Source organism: Gadus macrocephalus, chromosome 4, assembly GCF_031168955.1.
Source record: "Gadus macrocephalus chromosome 4, ASM3116895v1".
NCBI lineage: Eukaryota > Metazoa > Chordata > Actinopteri > Gadiformes > Gadidae > Gadus > Gadus macrocephalus.
The window spans coordinates 26,299,938-26,322,595 of record NC_082385.1 but is presented as its reverse complement, the minus strand read 5'-3'; the positions used below and the strand labels follow the sequence as shown (position 1 = coordinate 26,322,595).

At 44.0% G+C, this 22,658-nt stretch overlaps 1 protein-coding gene and 1 long non-coding RNA gene across 2 annotated transcripts in view; both read left to right on the top strand.

The window, feature by feature from the left end:
• Positions 1-7,753, top strand: part of LOC132456437 (ATP-binding cassette sub-family C member 4-like) — a 33,795-nt gene extending 26,042 nt beyond the window's left edge. The window contains exons 25-31 of the mRNA XM_060050785.1: positions 3,070-3,261; positions 3,355-3,510; positions 3,607-3,696; positions 3,888-4,060; positions 4,173-4,278; positions 4,823-4,957; positions 5,811-7,753. Coding sequence (XP_059906768.1) covers positions 3,070-3,261; positions 3,355-3,510; positions 3,607-3,696; positions 3,888-4,060; positions 4,173-4,278; positions 4,823-4,957; positions 5,811-5,885 — 927 coding nt within the window. The 3' untranslated portion in view covers positions 5,886-7,753. The remainder of the gene's footprint in view (positions 1-3,069; positions 3,262-3,354; positions 3,511-3,606; positions 3,697-3,887; positions 4,061-4,172; positions 4,279-4,822; positions 4,958-5,810) is intronic.
• Positions 7,754-17,646: 9,893 nt separating this feature from the next.
• LOC132456436 (uncharacterized) lies at positions 17,647-18,705 on the top strand. The gene is made up of 2 exons (XR_009525477.1): positions 17,647-17,874; positions 18,612-18,705. It is a non-coding gene; the product is annotated as an uncharacterized LOC132456436 (long non-coding RNA).
• Positions 18,706-22,658: the final 3,953 nt, after the last annotated feature.

Sequence of the window (22,658 nt, the reverse complement as noted above, 5' to 3'; positions counted from 1 at the left end):
TTGTCAGAGCCCCTGCTTCAGCTGCTTGCAGCATGTAGCTAATGAGGGTGATGTCAGCCTCCTCATGCTTCACAATGCAGTCTGTGTGGTTCACAAATAAGATGTTATTAGTGGTGAGGTCAAATGTGCCCAGAAGGCGCGATAACTTGGTCTTGGTTGATGTGCTCTTCATCACAGCTTCTCGACAAGGAAGGGGTGTGTTGACTGTCAGCTTATAATCAATTGCACCAATTCCTCCTCGCCTTCTCATGAGCCTTAGCAGTGGGTTAGTCATTGTACCGTTCAAAGATGACCACGGTCTCATTAACTCCAGCTGCAGTATAGGCATTGGAGAGGCGCGTATCGATGCTTGAGGCAATGTCCTTAATCGTACCTGCCACTGGCCAGACAATGTGATAGAGCAACTGACTTCCATTAACTAGAACAACATTGGGAAGTGGAGCATTTTCATCAAGTACTCCCAATCTTTTGACAAGGACAGACTTGTCACCCTTCCTCAGGCAACCAAATTCATCAATGAGTGATGGTGGAACTGGACTGAGCTCATGATCAACTCTATGCCAAGCTGCTGCCCCACGACTAAGAGTCGAGCAAAGAGGGCATCCATGTCGTAGATAGGCTTGCCTTTCACAGTCGAAGCTTTCTTCATCACCTCCATGGTTGTGATTCTCTTACCAATGGGGCTATGGAAGCCTTCAGGAAGAGAATCTGCAAAATCTTTGCTCTGCTGTTCACCAATGTGAAGAGCATTCTGCACGTTCACCATGTCTGGTGCCACTTGTCCATTCACAATGTTGTAAAGAATTTGCTGGTTCTCTTTTAACGGATGACAATGTTGCTGGAACTCCTCCATGATTTTATTGCGATTTCCTCTATCAATTTCTTGTCTTCTCTCACCTTCCTCCTTATGTTTCCATCCATTCTGCTTCACATTTTCATTCACATAAACATTTTCCTCCTCCTCTGAATTTTCTGGAATGTCCTGATTTACATAAATTTCTTCCACTGTCTGGGAAAGGTGGGAGCAAATGGGATGGGAATTGATCCACACTGCAACTTGCACTTCATTGGTTGAGATGCCTTTCAGTCCACCATGTCCCTTTCCTTGTTTAATGTAGGTCTGCTCACCAAACTGGTCAGCAGGTACAGTAGTTCCACCATCAGAATGGCGACAGACGTGAGCCCCTGCTAAGAGGTCTTCCTTGGCATTATGTGGAAGTTTCTGCGCCATCCTTAGGTACCAAGTGATATACCGCCCATAATTATGGTGCTCAGCAGCAAAGAAGTACGGGATCATCTGCCTGAGACAGTGCTGCTGTAGGAGGAAGTCTCCCTGTCTCTCTGCACAAAGGAAATTAAGTGCGATGGAGGTGGGACGAATCAGGCAGTCCACCCAAAGCCTGCCTGTAGGGTGTTCACGTGCCTTGTCCAGATATTCTGTGATAGCAGCATCAGTCTGTGGTCAGTCTTGCAGAAGATCTTGCAGGAGTACAGCCATAAGCATCCGATATGCACGCAGTGCATTTGTCTAGGATTTTTCATTGAGAATGTTGGCGATGCAAGCACTGTTATAAATGCCACGGCAAGCAGTTGTTCCATGCCAGAACCCTTCATCAAGAATCCAATGCAGCCAAGGAATGACATCAGAGTGTGCATCATTCCAGGATGGATGGTGACAGACTTCCATCGCATTGGGTCACTCCATTGGATTAGACACGCCACAATGTAGAGCTGCAGGTCCACTGTGATGCGTGCATACTTCATGCCAAAGCTCTTCAGTGATCTCTCAAGGTAGTCTAGGGTTGTGAGCACGGTATCCGGGTGTGAAGGTGGAGAATCTATAAGGGGCCCAAACACTACAATAGTTTTAGACTAGTTTGTGATTTTCTGTCTTTGTATGCGTTATAGCCAGCCCAGTCCACTGGAAAAATAATTTTGAGCTTGGCATTATCACGCGATCGGATTTTGTGTGTATGCAAATTAGAGCACATTTAACGAGATAGGGCCTCATTTGCATATGTAAAAATTAAAATACAAAAAACATGCAATACATTTCTTTCTCATCTTAATATAGGTAATCAACTCAGAAAGTTTCATGGTGATATCTTTGTATTTATTTTTTTACCCTATTCACCTGTAGTGGCTCGCCTTAATTGCCTATTTATGCTAATTATGCAAATTGCCAAAAGTGCAACTTTTAGCAACCAAGTTGAATTCCATCCATTAGGTCTATATATGACATTTCTGCAATAAAACTTTAGGGTACTCAACATTTCTGGGTTTACTATTGGGCCTATGGGGATTACAACTAGACTAGCTAGAACCGGGCTAGAACCGAGTGAAAAGACTACAACCAACCTCCCTTGATATATTTGATTTAGCCTATTTCACAGATTTCCATGAATATTGGCAAATTTGATTTAAGTTATAAAACCTTGTCAAGATATTTTGATTCGTGATCGTTATTGTGATTTATGATCCAAACTTTTTCATAGATGCAAGTTGTAAAAGTAGCCTAAAACTAACACTGTTTGTAACTTGTGTTTGTTATGGATGCCCTGTAACTTGATGAAGAAACAATGTATTTCGAAGTTTTGGTAAATAAAGAAAGAAATAACTTTTTCATATTCACAGTGTTTACATGTTCTTCAGTATACAAAATCATCATAGAAACTTGTTTTTATACCAATATCGGTAAATATCGGTTATCGGCCGTAACAGCAATTTTAATATCGGGTATCGGTCAGAATTTTCATATCGGTGCATCCCTAGTCACAATCACAAAGATGAACCGGAACGCTATAAGTGCTCCCAGACCGGAAATGAGGTCACAATTGCAACTCGAAAGGCTGGTGTCCGAGGCATCTGGATCATACCAATAGTCTTTGGTCAACCAATGTGACGATGCGTTTGCGTTGTTGTCCTGTATTGTAAAGTTAATTTAGAGTGACCATCCAGGTGTATGATGGATTGTTCCAACTCAAGCCGACACTCCCTACTTGTGATGTCCATTTAAGTATATATAAAATTGGGGCCCTTTTTGAGTTTAAAACATTACTCTCTCTTAAGATGACCTCAGTGGAGCGAGTGATGGAGTACACAGAGCTGGAGAGCGAAGCACCATGGGAAACCGAGAAGCGTCCCCCGCTTGACTGGCCGAGCCAAGGCCTGGTGACCTTCGACGGGGTCAACTTCTCCTACAGCGCCGACGGGCCGGTGGTCCTCCGTAACATGAACGCCGCGTTCCTACCTAGGGAGAAGGTGGGACATCTTGGTTTGACTGCCACAACTCTGCAACATCCAGGGATGACCCGTTCTGAGTGTGATTGGTTGTGCTCTCCGTGTGTCCTTCAGGTTGGCGTGGTGGGGAGAACCGGTGCTGGGAAGAGCTCCCTGGTGTCGGCCCTGTTCCGCCTGGCAGAACCCCAGGGGAAGATCTACGTGGACGGAATACTAACCTCTGAGCTCGGCCTCCACGACCTGCGCCAGAAGATGTCCATTATTCCTCAGGTACTCCTCCTACTCCTGCTTCTGGGAGGAGACGGCTGGCTCATAACATGATTCTGGAGGGTCTGTTGCTGAGCTCTCCTCTGATTGGTTCCCCAGGATCCTGTGCTATTCACTGACACCATGAGGAAGAACCTGGACCCTTTCAGCCAGCACTCTGATGAAGAGCTCTGGAACTCTCTGCAGGAGGTCAGTAGCCCTTCTACCCCTCCTCACAACCTTGGAACAAATGTTGTCCCCATACCAGTTACATTATAAACACACACACTGAAGGAAGTGTTTGTGTTCTGTAGGAAGTGGTTTTATGTGTTGAGGGAAGTGGTTCCGTGTGTTGAAGGAAGTGGTTCCGTGTGTTGGTTCTCTGTTTTCTCCGGGTGCAGGTTCAGCTGAAGTCTGTGGTGGAGGAGCTTCCCGCCAAGATGGAGACGCTACTGGCCGAGTCGGGCTCCAACTTCAGCGTGGGCCAGAGGCAGCTGGTATGTCTGGCCAGAGCCATCCTGAGGAAGAACCGCATTCTCATCATCGATGAGGCCACGGCCAACGTCGACCCCAGGTACAAGTCTGCGCTTGTAGTAGAGTGTGTTTGACCACCGGGGGTGCTGCTGTTGCTCCACCTTAGTTTCTGTTGCTCTTCAAGTCTGAGTTTTGTATTTCGCCGTCCATAGGACGGACGAGCTGATCCAGAGGACGATCCGGGAAAAGTTCAGAGATTGCACGGTGCTCACCATCGCTCACAGGCTCAACACCATCATAGACAGCGACCGCATCATGGTGAGTGACCCTCTTCTCCTCTAGTAACCACACCATTCTACCCCTCCTCCCTGCCACCTGGAGCCTTTACTAACTCCTACCCTCGCCTTCTCCTCTCCCTCAAAACACTGCTCCTCCTTCCTTCCTAACTCTGCCACCTTCCTCCCAACTGTATCTTTCAATTCCCTGTCCTCCTAGTTCCTCCTCACTTTCTTCACCCATCCTCCAGCCTCTCCTTATACCTTCTCGTTCCTAACTACTCTTCCCAACCTAAGTCTACTGTGCTCCCAACCTAAGTATGCTGAGCACCCATGCTGGCTCTTGACCAGTTACCATTAGTACGGTATAGTATGGTTGGAGCTAGCAATCCTGAGGACTTTTGATTGGTGAACCGCAAACTACTTTCGAAATCTGTTGATCAGAGATAACCTAACTCAAGAATGCCTTGTGTCAAAAGTCAGAGTTGGGTCAACAGGAGGACATAAAATAATGGCAGCTCTGCTTTAGTGTTCCTGACCTGTCGTTACGGAGCATCTTTTGACCTGAGAGGCCACTGTGTGTCCAGGTGCTCGACGCGGGGGAGATCCAGGCCTACGACGCGCCCTACACCCTCCTGCAAGACCCTGAGGGCATCTTCTATAAGATGGTGCAGCAGACCGGCCAGCAGGAGGCAGAGGACCTCTTTGCCTCCGCGAAGCAGGTGAGTGCTGCTGGTCCTCATTGAGACAATTATCAGACACTTCATCTCAAGACACCTGCAACTTAGGAAAATCCAAGCACACAATATAAAAAGTGCAATAACTTGCCATATGTAAAGACACATTACCAACTTTATGAAAAAATGAACAAAGTAATTCCCTGAATACTAACTGTTTCGGACATACAAGATCTCTGCTCAACAGTGAGGATTGGACTTTAATGTATTTTTGCTAAGTTATAGTTGCCAAAGAGCTATATGCAGGACACACTGAGTGACATCTTGATCGGGCTTCATTGGGAATTTTGAGGTTGAGCTTTTTAGTTAAAAGACAGAAAAAAAGGACTCAGCTCCGTGCCTCACGAGTCTTCCTTCAATGTTATAATTGGTCTGGTAAATGCTACCGTAACAGTTAAAGGAAGGTGCTCCACACGCTGACGGCTAACGTCATTCTTTGCACATAAATTGTTCTAATGTTTTCATTGTACAAAGGAACATTTCATCATAAGGGCCAGTCAACGTGGCACTAGTAAAATTCAAATAACTTATTTTTTCCGTTAGGAATTATGTTTGCATGGTGCGAACTACCGCGCATTAGGGCACTGAAACCAAGACAGACAACGTACAAGACAACAAACAAGCACACGTAAAAAGCAGCCTGTAGTGTCAAAATCTGATAGATAATATTATACAAGGTCTACTAAGAGGTTAAAAACCGACAAAAATAACTGCAGAGTTGAGTGCTCTGATTGGGTTTGGTCACACATATTGATGACAACAAGGGATTCCTTTTTACACTAGAGTGTAAAAGAAAGTAACGCTTACATTTCAAAATCTTCCCCCCTCTTGCTCCCAGGCCTACGAGAACAAGAGTCAGCCCAGCAGCAAGCACGGCAGCACCACCAACGTGATCCACGAGACGCCCATGTAAAACCACTCAGCCAATCTCTGCCTTCATACAAGAGTGGCGGTGCTACACTATAACAGTGCTTGCGGTAATGACGGAAGAGTTGGGCTTTGAGAACATGCGGCTCTTCTAAGCCACAAGTGGAACCAGGATGTTCTCGGGTATGGGAGTTCTTTCAAACCAAGTGTTAATAGACACTGGTGTAAGAAATGAAACAAAAACCAACTACACAACCTCAAATTATTATTTACCTCATCAAGGTGTTGTTGTTACGCGAAATGGCTTCATAGCTGGCTGCTGCTTTGTTAAGTGCCTTTACCACGTTTCAAGATCAGTGAAAACTTTCCTTTTCACTTAAATCTTTTCAAGGACAATTGTGCGTTTTCAGTGCCTTGCTATGGTTCTGATCTCAATCTCAGGTGAGGAAAATAACCCTGATGAATGTATTAAATGCTAAGCCATGTCACGGTCAACTAGAACAAGCTGTACCTACCCATAAGTTGGGTGCAAGTTTAACAGCACCTCCTGTTGGCCATGATGTTGCCTGCATGTCCTTAAGGTACGAACACACCAAACGCGTAACCGCGTAAAGATGTACGCGCGTAACGCAGCTAAAATGTTGCTTGACCATTTTGTGTCAAAAATTGTCCTACGTACGCAGCTACGCGCCTGTGGCTGCGCTGGATTTAGGAGGAGTCCGAGGAAGGAAACCCAAACGCCGCCGTGTTTGGGTGCATGATAGAGCTTGGATCGGGTTAGATTAAATAATCTCGGATATAAATAACAATAATCGGGTTAAATAACTTCACATGGTGTGTCTGGTGTGTTTCCAGCATTCGTAGTGTTGATCAGCAGAGAAATAGTCCGCCAAGACGTTGAGGTTGCTTAGCAACCAGAGACTCTGTCCATGCAAGTGAACGGAGCGTTCACTCTTCGTCATAACTATCAAACCAAACATCCTTCACATTCACCGAGCGAACATTATGAAAGTAAAATGCACATTTCTCGCTAAAAATGTTTCCATAAACGCATTTAATGGCGTAACTATGTTACTATTTCCACCCAGAATAAAGAAAGATGTCGGCCGTATGCTTCTGTGCAAGTGTCACTACTCTCTGCCAGTGACGTCGGGTCAAGCTCCACGCTGATTGGCTATCGCGGCTAAGCATCACGCGTATGAGCGTAAAAAGTTCAATTTTTTGAACTCCTCGCGTACACGCGTATATGTACACGCGTATATGTACACGCGTATATGTACGCAGCTCATACGCCGCTAACGCGAGTAAAATGTTGCTTTTACGCATGTAACGCATGTACGCGCCTCATACGCGCGTAAACCAATGGTTCCCTATGGAAAAATTGCCGATTTTATACGCGTCTTACGCGAGTAACGTGGTTGGTGTGGCCGTACCTTTAGAGTTGGTGAGGCCTGTGTTGTCTTATTGTAAAAGCCTTTAAGCAAGCACAGCCAAAAAGTGAGATTTTCCAAGACACAATTATCGTCCTACATGCATTTCTGCAATTTGAGTTTCCGTTTGGATTGTAATTGTTATTGTACTTTTAACAAAGAGATTGAGCGAGAGAGAGTTACCCTTGAATTCTCAACAATCTATATGTAAATGTTTTTCAGTAGCATTTTATTGTGATGTTAAGAGAAAAAAATATATTTTTAAGTTTATGTAAATGGAAGTATGCTGAGACAAATGTTGAATGTAATTGAGTAATGCTCTGTTCACAACTGGTTGCAGTGTTGCCTTTCCATACATTTATTTCAATGGAAGATGGATGACTGATAGTAACGGATCCATTGGAAATCGGCGGATATGTTTGAAAATGTCAATACTATATTTGTGGTTGGGACTGAAATCAACCATAAAAGTCATCCAACACAATTTGTTGCTTGTTTTCCTTTACTAAATTATGATGAATGAATTAAGCCTCAAACCTGGACTATTATGACTGTAGCTATTTATTTAAGTATCGGACCTAGAAAGTTTCTCAAGAGAAAAAACACGTCCATCTGAGTCAATCCATCCAGGGTATTTTAAGTCTTATAAATACTGTTCCACTTCTGCAGGAAAAAGCAACTGTCTACAACTGTAAGGCCACTAGAGGCTACCTAATGAAAAAATGTACTCCCTAGTGAACAAACTACCATTGGCAAACATTTATATAAGATCAAAATGTGTCCATCTCATGACAAAAATGACAAGGATCAGCTATATATTTTTATAGATATGAAATGATATAAATATTAATTAGGTGAAAGCTGCGTGAAGCGCTAGTTATTCGTAATTTAAACAGATTTTCTGTGTAATTTTATTTTGTTTATTTTTACCCTCTTAGTATAGGCCTACTTAGAGTTGGTCTCCTTGACTTCCTCTGGGCCCTGGGTGAAGATGTGACCCGCCAAAGGTGATGTCTTCATCACAAAAGCTAGATATTTCGGATGTCGCGGAGGAATACAAAGTAAAAATATTAGCCTAGAAACCAAATGTAAAACCTAAACTGTTCTGGTATTTCTTGTTTCACCTAAATAACAAATACAATTGGAAACATGCTTGTTGAGCATCGGTTGTTTGTGTGGTAAGGATAGTTCCCTATGGAGACTCACATTTGTTGACACAACGGTCTCTCCTATTCTCTCTCTCTCGGTCGTCCTCAGACGAGCTTCCATCGGAGTCTCCAATCCTCTCGGTTCTCCATACACCCGGCCAGCTCCGAGGAACTTTCAGCTCCCGCATCTTTCTTAAGCACGTCCACGTACGTTAGCGCGGGACGTCCTCGCGATCGATGCCCGCGCGTTGGTTCCCACAGGACCAGCCTGCTGGCCGGGAGCTCCCGATGTCTGTGGCAGTGGCCGGCCAGCTTCATCCTCCTGGATGCTACCTTCTGGTTGAGCCTCGGCAGCCGCCCGTACAGATCCTTGTTGGTAATGTGGGCATTCTGGTCTACATTCAGCACTGCTCGTAGCATCCTGGTGTAGCACCCATCCAAGGACTTCTGCAGGGTGGGCGTCAGGGTCCAGCTTTCGCAGCCATACAGGAGGACGGACTCCACAGTGGCATGAAATAGGCTCAGCTTTATGCGACGGGGGAGATTTGAGCGCCACACGCTCGACATAACATTCAGGGCCCTCCACGCCATTGCCTTCCTGATCTTAAGGTCTTGTTCTGTGGAGTTTACCCATGAACCCAGGTATTTGAAGTCATTGACCTCTTGCAAAGAGCTGCCTTCTGATGTTGTAATCGGCAGATGGTCTGTGCAGATGTTATAGGTGATTACCTTAGTCTTCTTTATGTTCAGTCTGAGGCCAACCTTGGCACATTCCACCTCTACTCTGTTCAGGAGTTCCTGTGCCTGCTCCACGCGGTCAGACACCAGGCAGAAGTCATCTGCGTAGTCTAGGTCTGCCAGGGCTACAGCAGGGCTTCTTCTAGACTTCCTTGGTGTGATTGTGAAGCCCAGCTCCTGCTCCCGCCCGTTGATGGCTTTCCTGAGCGCGTAGTCAAAGGCTATGATAAAGAGGAAGGGGGCAAGAGTGTCCCCCTGCTGCACCCCTGCCAGGATGTCGAACTCCTCGCTGATGCCATCTGGGGTTACCACCTTGGCTCTTGTGCCCTTGTACATGGCCTCTGTGGCCTCTCCTATTAGAACGCTTTTAAAATTGAGAATAGACTCACTTAATGGAAAGGACACACACGATTTGACATACAAAGGTGTGTCTACTTCTACTGACTCATCTTGTCCAACTTACCAAACTCAGTGAATCTTTTTGAGAACGAGTAGTCTGGTTTGAGGCTCCTGCATGCAGTGTTGACAGATTGGGCGGGACCGCCTAATTGGGCTACTTTTGATCACTTTAGGCAGGAAGAATGTGGGCGAGAACATATAATTTGGGCAGGTTTTGAATTATTACAATTATTTTTTACAAACAACAATCAATACCAAAATGGACAAGAGGTTGAGTTGACGTTTCGAGTCAACACAATAACATTAGTATTAAGGGGTGGGGGACGGGCGCCTGTCCAACAGTGGACTGTACATAGTTCTTCTCAGGTTGATATACTTTAAGTTCTTGAAAGTTTTACCTGAGTGTAAGCTAAAGCTCATGTACCAAACATTGTGTGCGTGTGTGCGAGCGAATGGGTGAATGTGAGGCACTTATTGTAAAGTGCTTTGAGCAGTCGCAGGTAAGAAATGCATACAGTCTAAATACACTAGCATTTACTATTTCCTAGAAGTAAATACCCCAGGATATACAAAATGTGGTTTACTCAAACTATTTGTTTTGCACTGAAACTACTAGTCATCAAATATTGTAATTTGGACGACTTTAAAAAACACACACATACACACACACGTACACGTACACGTACACACGTGCAGTCCCAAACCTTGATCATAGCGATTGTCACTGCATAATCTATTTTCCTAAACAAACCAACAAACCAAAACCAAAAAATATAGAAAAATCTGATTGTTGTTTGATGCATCCATAAATAGAGGTGGCAGTTATGCATCCCGCCCCCCTTCTGAAGTCGAAATTGATTGAAATGCATTGAATTTCAATGTTCTTCTCTGTAGCACGAAAAAGTCAGAGAAATGCTCCAATTCCAAATGCATGGGTTTATGGGTCCGTAGTGCTCTGTGTGTGCAAAAAAGCATACCTTCAACCAACTGTCAACAATACCAATGTGGCTGTGGAATTCACTCATGAAACAGGCAATGTTTTAACTTTGACTGTAACATTAACTATATCCTTAACATATAAGGGAGTATAGAGACTGAAGGGGGTTTTGTGGCTGTCATAAAGCAGGGGTGAGCAAGATAAAGAGAGTTTCCCAGATTTAGGGGTCGACTTGGTTAGTCAACCCCTTAGTTAGTTAAGCAAAAGAAGATAATCTCAGTGCACAGAAGATGTAGATGAGTAATACGTGTGGATGTCACTCAGAATATAGTCCATACTTACTACATTCATGTAGGAAAGAATGCTTTTACTTCCTTTAAACCTACTGTAAATGTATCCCATAATAACAGCATGTTTGCTAGCAACAACGGAAATGTATATAGGTTAACTCCAAAGCAGTGTTAACACTAAAATTGTTTGATAATGGCATACGCATGTTACATGTCTAAAAATATATACTAAACACGTTTACATTAGATATGAGCTTTTAGAGCCAATGCATATGTGGTGATATGCTGAGCAAAGTAGTTCCCTTGTTTGGCAACACAAAATTATGATTTGTTATAGTTTCTTAGTAGGAAGGTGAGAGAGTATCAAGATAAAAAATCGGTTGAATCTGGAAGTGCCATTGGAGTTGCAAAACGTAACCTTAACCCTATTTATGTTGCGTGAATAGATTTTGTCTGACTTCCATTTATCGTCTTACCTTGACCTGACTGAATATTTAGTGGTGCCTTTATTTGATCTGAAACATGTATCGTCCACAAAACCAAGGTATATTGATTAACGATTGAACATACTGTCAAATTTCTGTTGAAAATATGGGTTGCGTCTTTTTGACGTGATGTCGCCCAGACAGCTGTCCTGAGACTAGTATTTGAAATGTTTGTTGGTCATTAATTGAACAATGCTTGTATATAATTTACACTTAATCTATTTTGATTTATTTAACAATTTCATCTTTTTTTAAACATGTTTCCCGGCTGCTTAAGATATTTCCCTGACTGTTTCTTTTTCTCTTCTTTTTTTTTAAGATGCAAAAGAATTGGGAGTACAGTTGTTACCTTGTAAAATGTGTATGCCCTCATAAAAGATAGATAGATAGATAGATAGATAAATACTTTAATAATCCCAGAGGGAAATTATTTTTGTCACGAGCTCCAGATATACATACACAAATAATAATAAGAATAAAATATAATATAAAAAATAACATATATATATCCATATCCATACATACACACACACACATATACATATATATACATATACATACACATACATACATATATACATACATACATACATATACATATATACATACATACATACATATACATACAACATAAATACACATACATGCACAAAAGATAAAAGATACAACCTAAGAAAAACAAAATAACAAATTTAAATATAAATATATATACAACACCATATATACATACATACTTACATATATATACACATACATACATACACATACATATACACATACACATACATATACACATATATATACACACATACACATACATACATATATATATACATATATATATATACATGCATACACATACATACACAAAAGACAGCACTGTACAAAAAGAATTGTACAGTATTGTGCAAAAGGTGCAAGAATTATAGTCCTTGTTTGAGGTCAGAGATTACAGAGAGGGACGGTGTCTGACATTCTAAGGGAGGCGTTGTAAAGTTTAATGGCCACAGGCAGGAAAGATTTCCTGTGGCGCTCTGTGGTGCATCTGGGTGAGAGGAATCTCCTGCTGAAGGTGCTCCTCTGCAGGGCCAGTGTGTCATAGAGAGGGTGTGAGACATTGTCCAAGATGGACTGAAGCCTGGACAGCATCCTCCTCTCTGCCACGGTCGTCAGGGTGTCCAGTTCCTCCCCCACAACATCACCGGCCCTCCTAATCAGTCTTTCAAGTCTGTTGGTGTCTGCAACCCTCATCCCACTGCCCCAGCATGTGACAGCGAAGAAGATTGCACTGGCTACAACAGACTCGTAAAACATCCTCAGCATCGTCCGGCAGATGTTAAAGGACCTCAGCCTCCTGAGGCAAAAGAGTCGGCTTTGGCCTTTTTTGTAGACAGCCTCGGCGTTTCTAGTCCAGTCCAACTTGTTATTGAAGTACGCCCCCAGGTACTTGTATTCCTCAACAGTGTCCACTGGGACCCCCTGTATGGAAACAGGGGTCACAGCTGCTGTTTTCTCCCTCCTCAGATCCACAATGAGCTCCTTCGTCTTTGTCACGTTGAGTTGCAGGTGATTCAGCTCACTCCAAGTGACAAAGTTGTCCACAACAGTCCTGTATTCACGGTCATCCCCCTTTTCAATGCAGCCAACTATTGCTGAGTCATCAGAAAACTTCTGAAGGTGGCAGGACTCAGTGCAATAGTTAAAGTCTGAGGTGAAAAGGGTGAAGAGGAAGGGAGAGAGGACAGTCCCCTGTGGGGCCCCAGTGTTGCTGACCACCTTGTCAGACACACAGTTCTGTAGGCGTACGTACTGTGGTCTGCCCGTCAGGTAATCAACAAATCCAGGACACGATGGGGGCCTCCACCTCCATCGCAGTCATCTTCTCACCCAGTAGAGCCGGACGGATGGTGTTGAAGGCACTGGAGAAATCAAAGAACATGACTCTCACAGTGCTTGCCGGCTTGTCCAGATGAGTGTAGACTCTGTTCAGCAGGTAGATGATGCCGTCCTCAACTCCCAGGCGGGGCTGGTAGGCGAACTGTAGTGGATCAGTGAAGGGGCTGACCATAGGCCTTAGCTGCTCCAGGATGAGCCTCTCCAGGGTCTTCATGACGTAGGACGTCAGGGCCACCGGTCTGTAGTCCTGAGGGCCGTTGGGACGCGGCTTCTTAGGTACAGGAACGAGGCAGGACGTCTTCCACAGCACGGGGACCCTCTGGAGGTGCAGGCTCAGGCTGAAGACCAGATTCAGTACTCCACACAGCTGATGGGCACAGGCTTTAAGCACCCTGGGCAACACACCATCAGGGCCTGCAGCTTTGCCGGAGTGGAGTCTTGTTAGCTGTCTTCTCACCAGGTCAGGCGTGAAGGACACTGTAGAGGTGACAGTTGGGGGAGGGGTGAGGTCCTCAGGTTGTAGAGGACATGATGCAGAGCAGAGAGGAGGGGTGGAGTAGGTAGGAGTGAATTGAGGTGTCAAGGGGCAGACAAGAGGTCTGTAAGGAGAAGGAGTAGGGGGAGGTGGAGTGGCAGTAGGTGTTTGGCAGCCAGCAGAAGAGTCTTGTGGGGGAGGGGCCGCAGTATCAAACCTATTGAAAAATAGGTTCAGTTCATTGGCCCGGTCCACACAGCCCTCAAACCCCATGCCACCAGTCTTCTGGAACCCAGTGATGTTTCTCATACCACTCCACACATCCCTCGTGTTGTTTTGCTGGAGTTTATTCTCCAGCTTTCTCCTGTATCTGCTTTTTGCCTCCTTGATTGCAAGTTTGAGTACCACCTGTACTCTCCTCACCTCATCACGGTTGCCATCTCTGAACGCCCTCTTCTTTTCATTCAGGATGGCCTTAATGTCCTTGGTGATCCACGGCTTATTGTTGGCATAACAGGTAACAGTCCGTGCAGGGACATTGCAGTCCACACAGAAGTTGATATAGTCTGTGATGCACTCTGTAAGCCCATCAATGTCTGCAGGCCAGTCAGTCACCTCAAAGCAGCCCTGCAGTGCCTCATAAGCCTCCCACGACCACCTCCTCACAGTCCTTGTGGTCGTAGGCTTCCTCTTCACCAGAGGCACATAGCAGGGTTTGAGGTGAACCAGGTTATGATCTGACCTGCCCAGAGGGGAGAGAGAAGAGGAGATGTATGCATCCTTAATGTTAGCATACATCAGGTCCAGGGTCCTCTCCTCTCTGGTAGGACAGCTCACATATTGCTTGAAGGTCGGCAGAACTCTATCCAAGGTGACGTGGTTAAAGTCTCCCGAAATGATGATGAGGGCACTGGGGTGTTGAGTCTGGAGTTTGGAGATGGTGGTGTGGACGATGCTGCTGGCAGATGTTGGGTTTGCAGAGGGAGGGATATACAGTACAACAATGATAACATGCGGGATCTCTCTAGGCAGATGGTATGGACGAAGTCCAACGGCGAGCAGTTCAGCATCCGGGCTACAGAGCTGTTCTTTAATGGTGATGTGACCAGGATTGCACCAACTGCTGTTTACAAAAACGGCAACCCCCCCTCCTTTCCGCTTACCGCTCTCAATACAATCCCGGTCAGCTCGGATGGTGTGGAAGCCATCCACGGAGACTATCTGGTCCGTAATGTCCCTGTGCAGCCATGTCTCAGTAAAACACATCAGGCTGCACTCCCGGTACTCCCGGTGGCTCCGCGTCAGCGCCGTCAGCTCGTCCATTTTGTTGCTAAGAGACCGCACATTTCCCATAACAACCGAGGGGAGACACGGCTTAAATCTTCTCCTATCCATAAGCCCTTCCCGTCTCGACCCTCCTCTCATCCCACGACATTGTTTCCCTCCTCTGCATCCCCGGTTAGCTTTCCTCCAGAATTCAGGTGGGATATCAGCTGGTCTGTCCACTATGCCGGTCGGCATTAGCGCAAACAGCTGTTCCCCGGAGTAAACAAAGGCAGCTTGTTGCTGCGGCATAAAAAACAATCACTAAAAAAAGCACTAAAACACTCAAAAGCAGCCTCGTTAGAGAGGGTAGGACTTCACCGGGTTAGAAGTGAAACAAATAAGAACGAACAAAAGTAATAAAAGTTAAGAAAGTTAAAAAAATAAATAAAAAGACTACTCTAAGACTATACTGAATTGTACAAATTGGAAGCCAATAGGCTACTATGATTTTAGTCGTTCTAAACTGTCTTCCACGCAAACTGGCTGAACCCCTTCTTCGGTATCGGTAACAAATTTTCCGTTGAAGGAGAGGACTTGGACGATATTCTGCCGGAATACCGCTCAAAAATACTGGGGGAGACCTTGCAAAGGTGCGTGTGTGTGTGCAAAACGTATATATATTTTAAATTAAGAATTTACGACTCACATCATTGTTATTTACGCATTCAGGCCGAGTCATCACAGCTCATTATGCATGCAGGCCGACTCATACGTTATAAAATCCTAATTCTGTCTACAAAACAGTTGGCTTGTTCATGTTTTATTTTACCCTGATAAACTTTTCCTTTTTGTTAATGCTCTCGAGTCTATAATTTATAAAAAAAAGGCTTATAGACTATGAACATAAAAAATCTGTTAGGGCGGAGAGTTCCAGGAAGGAAGGTTATCCCCATGGTTATGACCTACGGTAACTCTCTGTTCCTTTTTCATGAGCATTATAATGAACAATGTTGGTTATGAAATGTGCCACACACCAGTTATACCATCTCTTGGACCCTGCAGTCAACCACTGCCAACCGTTTTGCGGAGACAGTTAGGGTCTTATTTCAGTAACAGTGATAAAATGGCAGATTACTATATTGACAATCATATAAGAGATATTACCATGTTCAAATCAAAACAAAAATGTTTTTGAGTTCATTGGCTCTGTAAGTCTTTAGTGAAGTTCAACTGATTCAATTGAAACAGCTTTCATTGATATAGATGGCTAGCAATGAATCCAAAAACATCCTAGTGTTTTTTTCCCCTCCTAAATGTGTGCTTTTCTCCCGACTCTAACCTTTACGTCACCATAATTCCGTTACATAATCGTCTCAAGCCATGGGCCGTTACTTAGTCAACGCGAGCAACGCGCGTAAACGACGCGAGTGACGCGAGCGACGCGCTGTGTGTTCACACCAAACGTGACGGGGCGACAGGATCCCATACAAAGTGAACGTATAGACGCGTTTGGGGCGAATTTTTCGCGAGAGAAAACGGGCGACAATTTTTGATTTGTCGCGCCACACTTTTGCCGTGCAGAGGCGGGCGCGTTCACGAGAATTTGTCGCGCGAAAAATTCCCTCGAGTTCAAATATTTGAACTTTGACGCGAATTTCGCGTGATGACAGCCAACAGCGTGGTCACTGAGTCACATGTATAACGTAACAGCCAATCAGCGTTCAACCATCAAACTCAGTGCAGTGCAGTCCGGGGTGAACTGCAGCATGGAGGAGAAAGTCAATGTGGCCGTTTTGACTCCCGGAGCTCTATATATAATATAATATTTGTATGCATAATATCACGGCCAAAAGCTCTGTGCGCCTCCGGATGGCCGTAGCGCGGGGAGCTCTCATAGGGATTGGGCTTCTCGGGGTTTGTTTACCGGCGTTGCTATGTTTCCGGTCTTGTGTGTTCCAACGGTTTATTAGGTAGGCCTATCTAATAAATCTCTTTCTATTCAATACTTCATTCACTGCCTCTTCCGTGGTCATTATAATATTATGAATATACTGCGTTGGGTCCTCCGACGTCTCTCCCTCTTCCACAAAAGGTAAAAACATGCAATGGTTATGGTGGTTACCTTGTTGTGGCGCGACAAATTCAACAAAACTTGCACAGCGACAGATTATGATGTGTGGCGCAACAAAACTTCGGCGACAACGCGAACGGGTGAAAAAATTTGCGTTTGGTGCGAACACACATAGTCTACACAGCATACGCGAACGTCGCAGGCAATGCATGACATGCAATACACCACTCACGCCACGGGTGGCAGCAGAGTCACCGGTGTTTTCGCGGGTTATATTGCGGGCAGGGGCGGACTGGCCGTCGGGCATACCGGGCGTTTGCCCGGTGGGCCGAGGTGCAATATGGGCTGATAGTCCCGATTTTTTATTTTTTATTTTTTTTCATATAATGGTCTGACCGGCTGGCCCACGAAAGTAGTTCATCAGCGGCCCTATTGACACTGGGCTGGCCCAATCACATCCCCTGGGCTGGCCCAATCACATCCCCTGGGCTGACCCAACACCAACCCCTTTCGATTTGGACCTGCCTACATAATGCATTAGGACGGTAAACAAACTCAGCGTGGCCCATGGCCTTGACATTCTTGACACGCGCACGCTAGTCTGCGGCCCATTGGCTGTCTTCTGTACTGACTAGGGGCTCTTCCAATCATATCACAAAACACCCTCTACCTTTAGCTTGGTCGGTGCACAGAAACGCACGTTTCGTGAGAATCCTCCAGTCCAAAATGGAGAGAAAGAGAAAAGGGGGTGCAGAGAAACTGCGAGACAAGAAGAGGCTTGCTCTTCAAGCCAATGCTGCCAAATGTGGCAAAATATCAGAAATGTTTGCCACGGCAGGGCCATCCTCAGCTCCCGTGGATGACAGTGATGCTGGTGGCGATACGATACAACGACCTACGGTAAGCTTACTGATCATGAATTAAAACGTCTCTAAAATATGTTTGACTTAGGACCTATGTTCTATGGCCAAGTTCGTTTGCATTGTAAATACAAGACAAGTCTGTAGCTGTTGCTAGCCCTCAGCCTACTCTACTCTGAAACAGCCAGCCGTTAGCCTACACTCTAATGTTGTGTGTTTGAGTGGTGGGCTAGCCCGTTAGCCTATTGGTGCGCGGTCCAGATACCGAATTATGATAGCCCTATACTCCGTCCAGGGGTATTTTTCGGTAAATCACATTCAATAGTTTAATATTATAAATGAGATTCACACTGTCATAATTTAGCCTTGCACATATCCAGTCTATGGTAGCCTGTGAAGTGCTAATGTTAATGCATTGCGCCCTAACGTCATGCCATGCATTATTCAGAATGTACAGTCCCGTGCGTGAAGTTGACAAGCATTTGCAGTTAAGCATAGCCTCCGTGTACTTTTGAAGTTAAATTGAAAAAATAGTCTAATGGTGGTCGCTGGGACAAAACCAGTTGAAAACCCCTGTGCTAGAGAATAGCTTCTAACGCCAAATGCCAACCCTATGTTTGTGGGATGAGTAGTAGGCTCCCTTTTGACTGGGTAAGTTCACAATTTAGTGGGTACTACTCTTGATACAGTAGAGTAACATCTGATCCATCATTTATTCTCTTCTCTATTCTTTGTCTTTGTCTTCTATTTTTCGTCTTTGTCTTCTATTAAACGCAGGTACACACCCAGTCGGATGAACTCTACCCATTACTGTGATGGACGTGGAGTATACTTTTTTTGTTAATAAATAACACCTTTTGGAAGTGTATAATGCGTCCACTCTCACTGATTGATTTTAACTCATTGCATGGCTTAAGGTATGTGGAAAATAGTTGCACAGTTGGAGTCAGGCTTTTAGCTAGGATTTTTTGTACAGCACTTGATAGATTTTAGGTAATATTACAATTACACTGATTTATTTATATGTTTAGTAATTTAATACATAATAACAGTGAGTGTAACTGAAACTAGGCAACAAGGTACAAAATTCAAGTAACAACTTTAACAAAAAGAAACAACTTTCTACACAACTTTAAAGTGTATGATGTATATTGTATTGTATTGAATTTAGATTAACTAAGACCACCACCTTAACACACAAACTCTTGTTGAACTCATAAAGTAGTAGGTTCAGTGACGTGCGGTGAGACAGCTGTCTTCTGTAGCTTATGCGAGCCCGTGAATCAATGTTTCGTTGGAATCATGATGTAACGTTGTTGTAGCGGGAATACAGCAATGCTATTTTCTAATTGGCAGGGCATATGTATGATTCTAGACTTCGCTAGGGCACTGAAGCGACTGAAACGGTGAACTTTGATCACATTCAGCCAAGTTAACAGGTAAAACGGGAGAAAAATAGGGCGTCTTTAGGCCGTCCTGCCTAAAAGTAGGGCGTCCCATTTCTTCTTATTTTTTAGTAGACTATAGGGCAGACGCCCTGCTAGCTAAAAGCCTGGTTGGTGTAGACATTCGAGAGACCAAAAAGACTGAAAAGGTGTGTTATCGAATTTAGTGGGCCGGTCTGGTTCAAATTGCCCGGGCCGATTTTTTGTCCCAGTCCGCCCCTGATTGCGGGTGACATTCCGAGTGCCATTCCGATCAAAATGTCTACGGAAGAAGAGTGCATTTTATTGCTCCTTTTACAAAAAGGAACAAAAAGGTGTTCTTTTGGAAAAAGTCTGCTGAGTCAGGATCGCTTTAACTCACTTTATTTAGCAAAGGTTTGGACTAGCATACATGAAGCAAAAGGAGGGGAATTGTACATGCACGTGTGGAGATACACTTAGTAGGGCATTCCAAAGGATGCTTTACCTGGAGCGTTCTAGCCCTCTGGGCTATGGGTTGTAACTTTAATACTGGGCAGGCGTGGACTTAGTTATGTGCTCTGATTGGCTAAGCATGGTGCTGAACTCCCGCCTCTCTGGATGTTGTATGTGTCTCTATGCTGCTTCCTTGACCAAAGAGATATACCCCATATTTCAATAGGTGTAGTCCTACTTGTACAGTTTATCAAGATTACGTTTTATTTTATGTATATATATATTTTTTAATTATTATTCTCATCTTTATCATATCCATATTTATTCAATTATTCTGTCCTGTGTGAAAATATTAATAATCACTTAGTTAATAGCAACACCTTCTTTAGTCCAATTGCATTAGATTATCATCACTGTTGTCCTAGGAAGACAATAAACGAAACAAAAACTAAACCTAAAGAAAAACAAATTAGCAATAATGTGAATATCCACTGCGTGTCTCGCTGTGACTCTCTCCCTCCTTCAGGAGAACACGCCCTCTATCTCCCTCCTCAGTACGGGGTGCTGTTTGGTGCAAGACAACAGATAAGGGTGGAATGTGGCTTCTCTCTCTCTCTGCGTGTCTCCCTCCCACGTTGAGTGCGGCCATAACGCCTTGAAGCGCGCGTGCTCCGGGGGCTGGGTGTGGGAGAAACCAGTGGTTCCTTTTCTCGGCCAGCAGAGGGGTTGTTCAGGTGAAACCTATGGACATATGTACTGTGTGTTAGTGTGTCTCTATGTACTGCCTGAATGGTGTAGGTCGACAAATGGGGGTGAAATTCTCACTTCCTCACTCCCCTTAGGGTCAAACAGCACCTAGGACTGTTAACAGATAAGCCAGCAATTGTGACACACAAGACATTGCAGTAAACGCTGGACGAGCCATCATTCTTGTGACCATAAATGATGAGTTTGCTATACCATGGAAACATGTATGACTATGGTGGTTTTCTGGACTTTTATTTGGATTACTTGTTCAATGCCATATTGTAATGAAAGCTTTGTTTCAACAGGTCGATATGATCTTTCGCTTCCCTTGGTGACCTGCAAGTCCTGCTTCAAATCATGGACACCTGGATTAAAAGACCTTCAGTCCAATGGTTACTGGCCAGGCAATGTGGATTTTCAGACTGTTTATTCCACTGATGTGTTTCACACATTTGAGGAATTCAAAGTCAGCGCACCGGGGTTATCTCGACAAGCATTTGTGAAAATGCTTGATAATCGCACCAGCAACTTTGGAAGGGTAAATGGGTTACTCCTTCTACTGCTGTGCCTATTTTGGATTGTTGCATTAATAATATAATAAAACATATCTTCATTCTGTTAAAATGTAACAGGCAGGAAGAATATCTGGTGATAGTTTCCAGCGTAGTTTCCTGGAGTGGACCTACTGCAGACATGAAAAGGAAAAGCTGTTGGCTGTTGACCATTTCTCTTGTCCAGCCTGCATGGAAGACATTGCAGCAATTTCTGTTGATGGAAACCGCAAGATGTACCGCTTCAATCGGACTAAAGGGTAATGGCTACTCCATTCATTTAATCCCGGTAAAGTCCATGTAAAAGAAATACAAAAATTTGGTCTGAAGCTGCCAGGTTGTCCAACATGAATTATACAGTCATATCAAATAAGCTGCTCAATTGACCAGCTGGGGTTTTTACTTGTGGTGAGTTTGTCACTGAAGATGATTGTAAAACTGTTACACTAACAAACTACTGGAGGATTGAACGTCTGGTGTACCCTGTACTAATTTCTGGTTTAAATTCCTCTAGGACTGATGAATCTGGTTACTTTGATGGTGCTTTTTTTTCAAAAGACAAGGAGGTTGCAGAATTTGTGGAGGGTATCCGGAATCGAATGAAACCTGTGAGTGATGCTATTCTTCCATGATTATATTTGAATGTAACAGAATCATACAAGGTTAGAAATTATAATCTCTTTTGTTGTTTGAGCACAAAACCAAACTAGAAAACTGAATACACAAACTTAAACAATAATTACAATCTGCTATTAAAGTGAAAAAGTACCTCTTGTCTGATGATGTTTTAAAGGTATCTGGTCGAGGTGTGTGTGGTAAATCCCAATGGAAAGCTGCAAGGGAGGCTGCCAAAAAGTCTGGGTCAAAGGTGGATGAAGAGGGAGTGGAGATGGCCATCTGTCGTCATGGAATTTTGTTCAAAGCTTTGAACATGTTCAGAGGAGAGATATACGCTTATCCTCTCTTCCTACAAAAGGAGGTTTCTTTGGGCCATAACATTCAATTTTTCTGTACTGACATCATGTGCAAGTACTATCCTTACCTGCAGAAGGTATGTGAGGCTTTCACAGATCTGGTGCCACTCCTGCAGATGAAGCCATTCCTGTCTGTGATGCATGCAAAAGGCCACTCAGGAAAATGTGAGGTAAATGTAACAATAATAGTCATAGAATAAGGCTACATCTATTGCCACATCCTACTCTGTGTGGTATGCTTCACTGAAAACTTTACATTCTTTAAAAAGCATATCTGCGTAGGTGTTGGATAGAGCTCCAGTGATGGTTTCTTCTTGTATTACAGGTGCAATGGGGTGGGCGCAATCAGGAAGGGGCGGGTCTGTTCTCTAACCGATCTTTACACACATACAACATTTGCATTCCTCTACAATACAATGACAACTAAAGTTTGAAATCCAGAGTAAAGAATGTGCAGATCCCATTTATTGTACTGTCCCATTTATTGGACGGTTGGGGAGGAGGTCGAGCAGGTGAATTATTTTTTGTCACGAGTTGGACTAACGATAAAGTACATGCCCAAAACTGGTAAGTTGATCATTTCAATATTCAAGCATTAAACATACTCTTTGATATGAATTACAGGAAGAATCAACTTGGTGACCTCTCATAAACAGTGTTGTTCTTAACTAAAAGCTTTTTGTTGCAACGTTT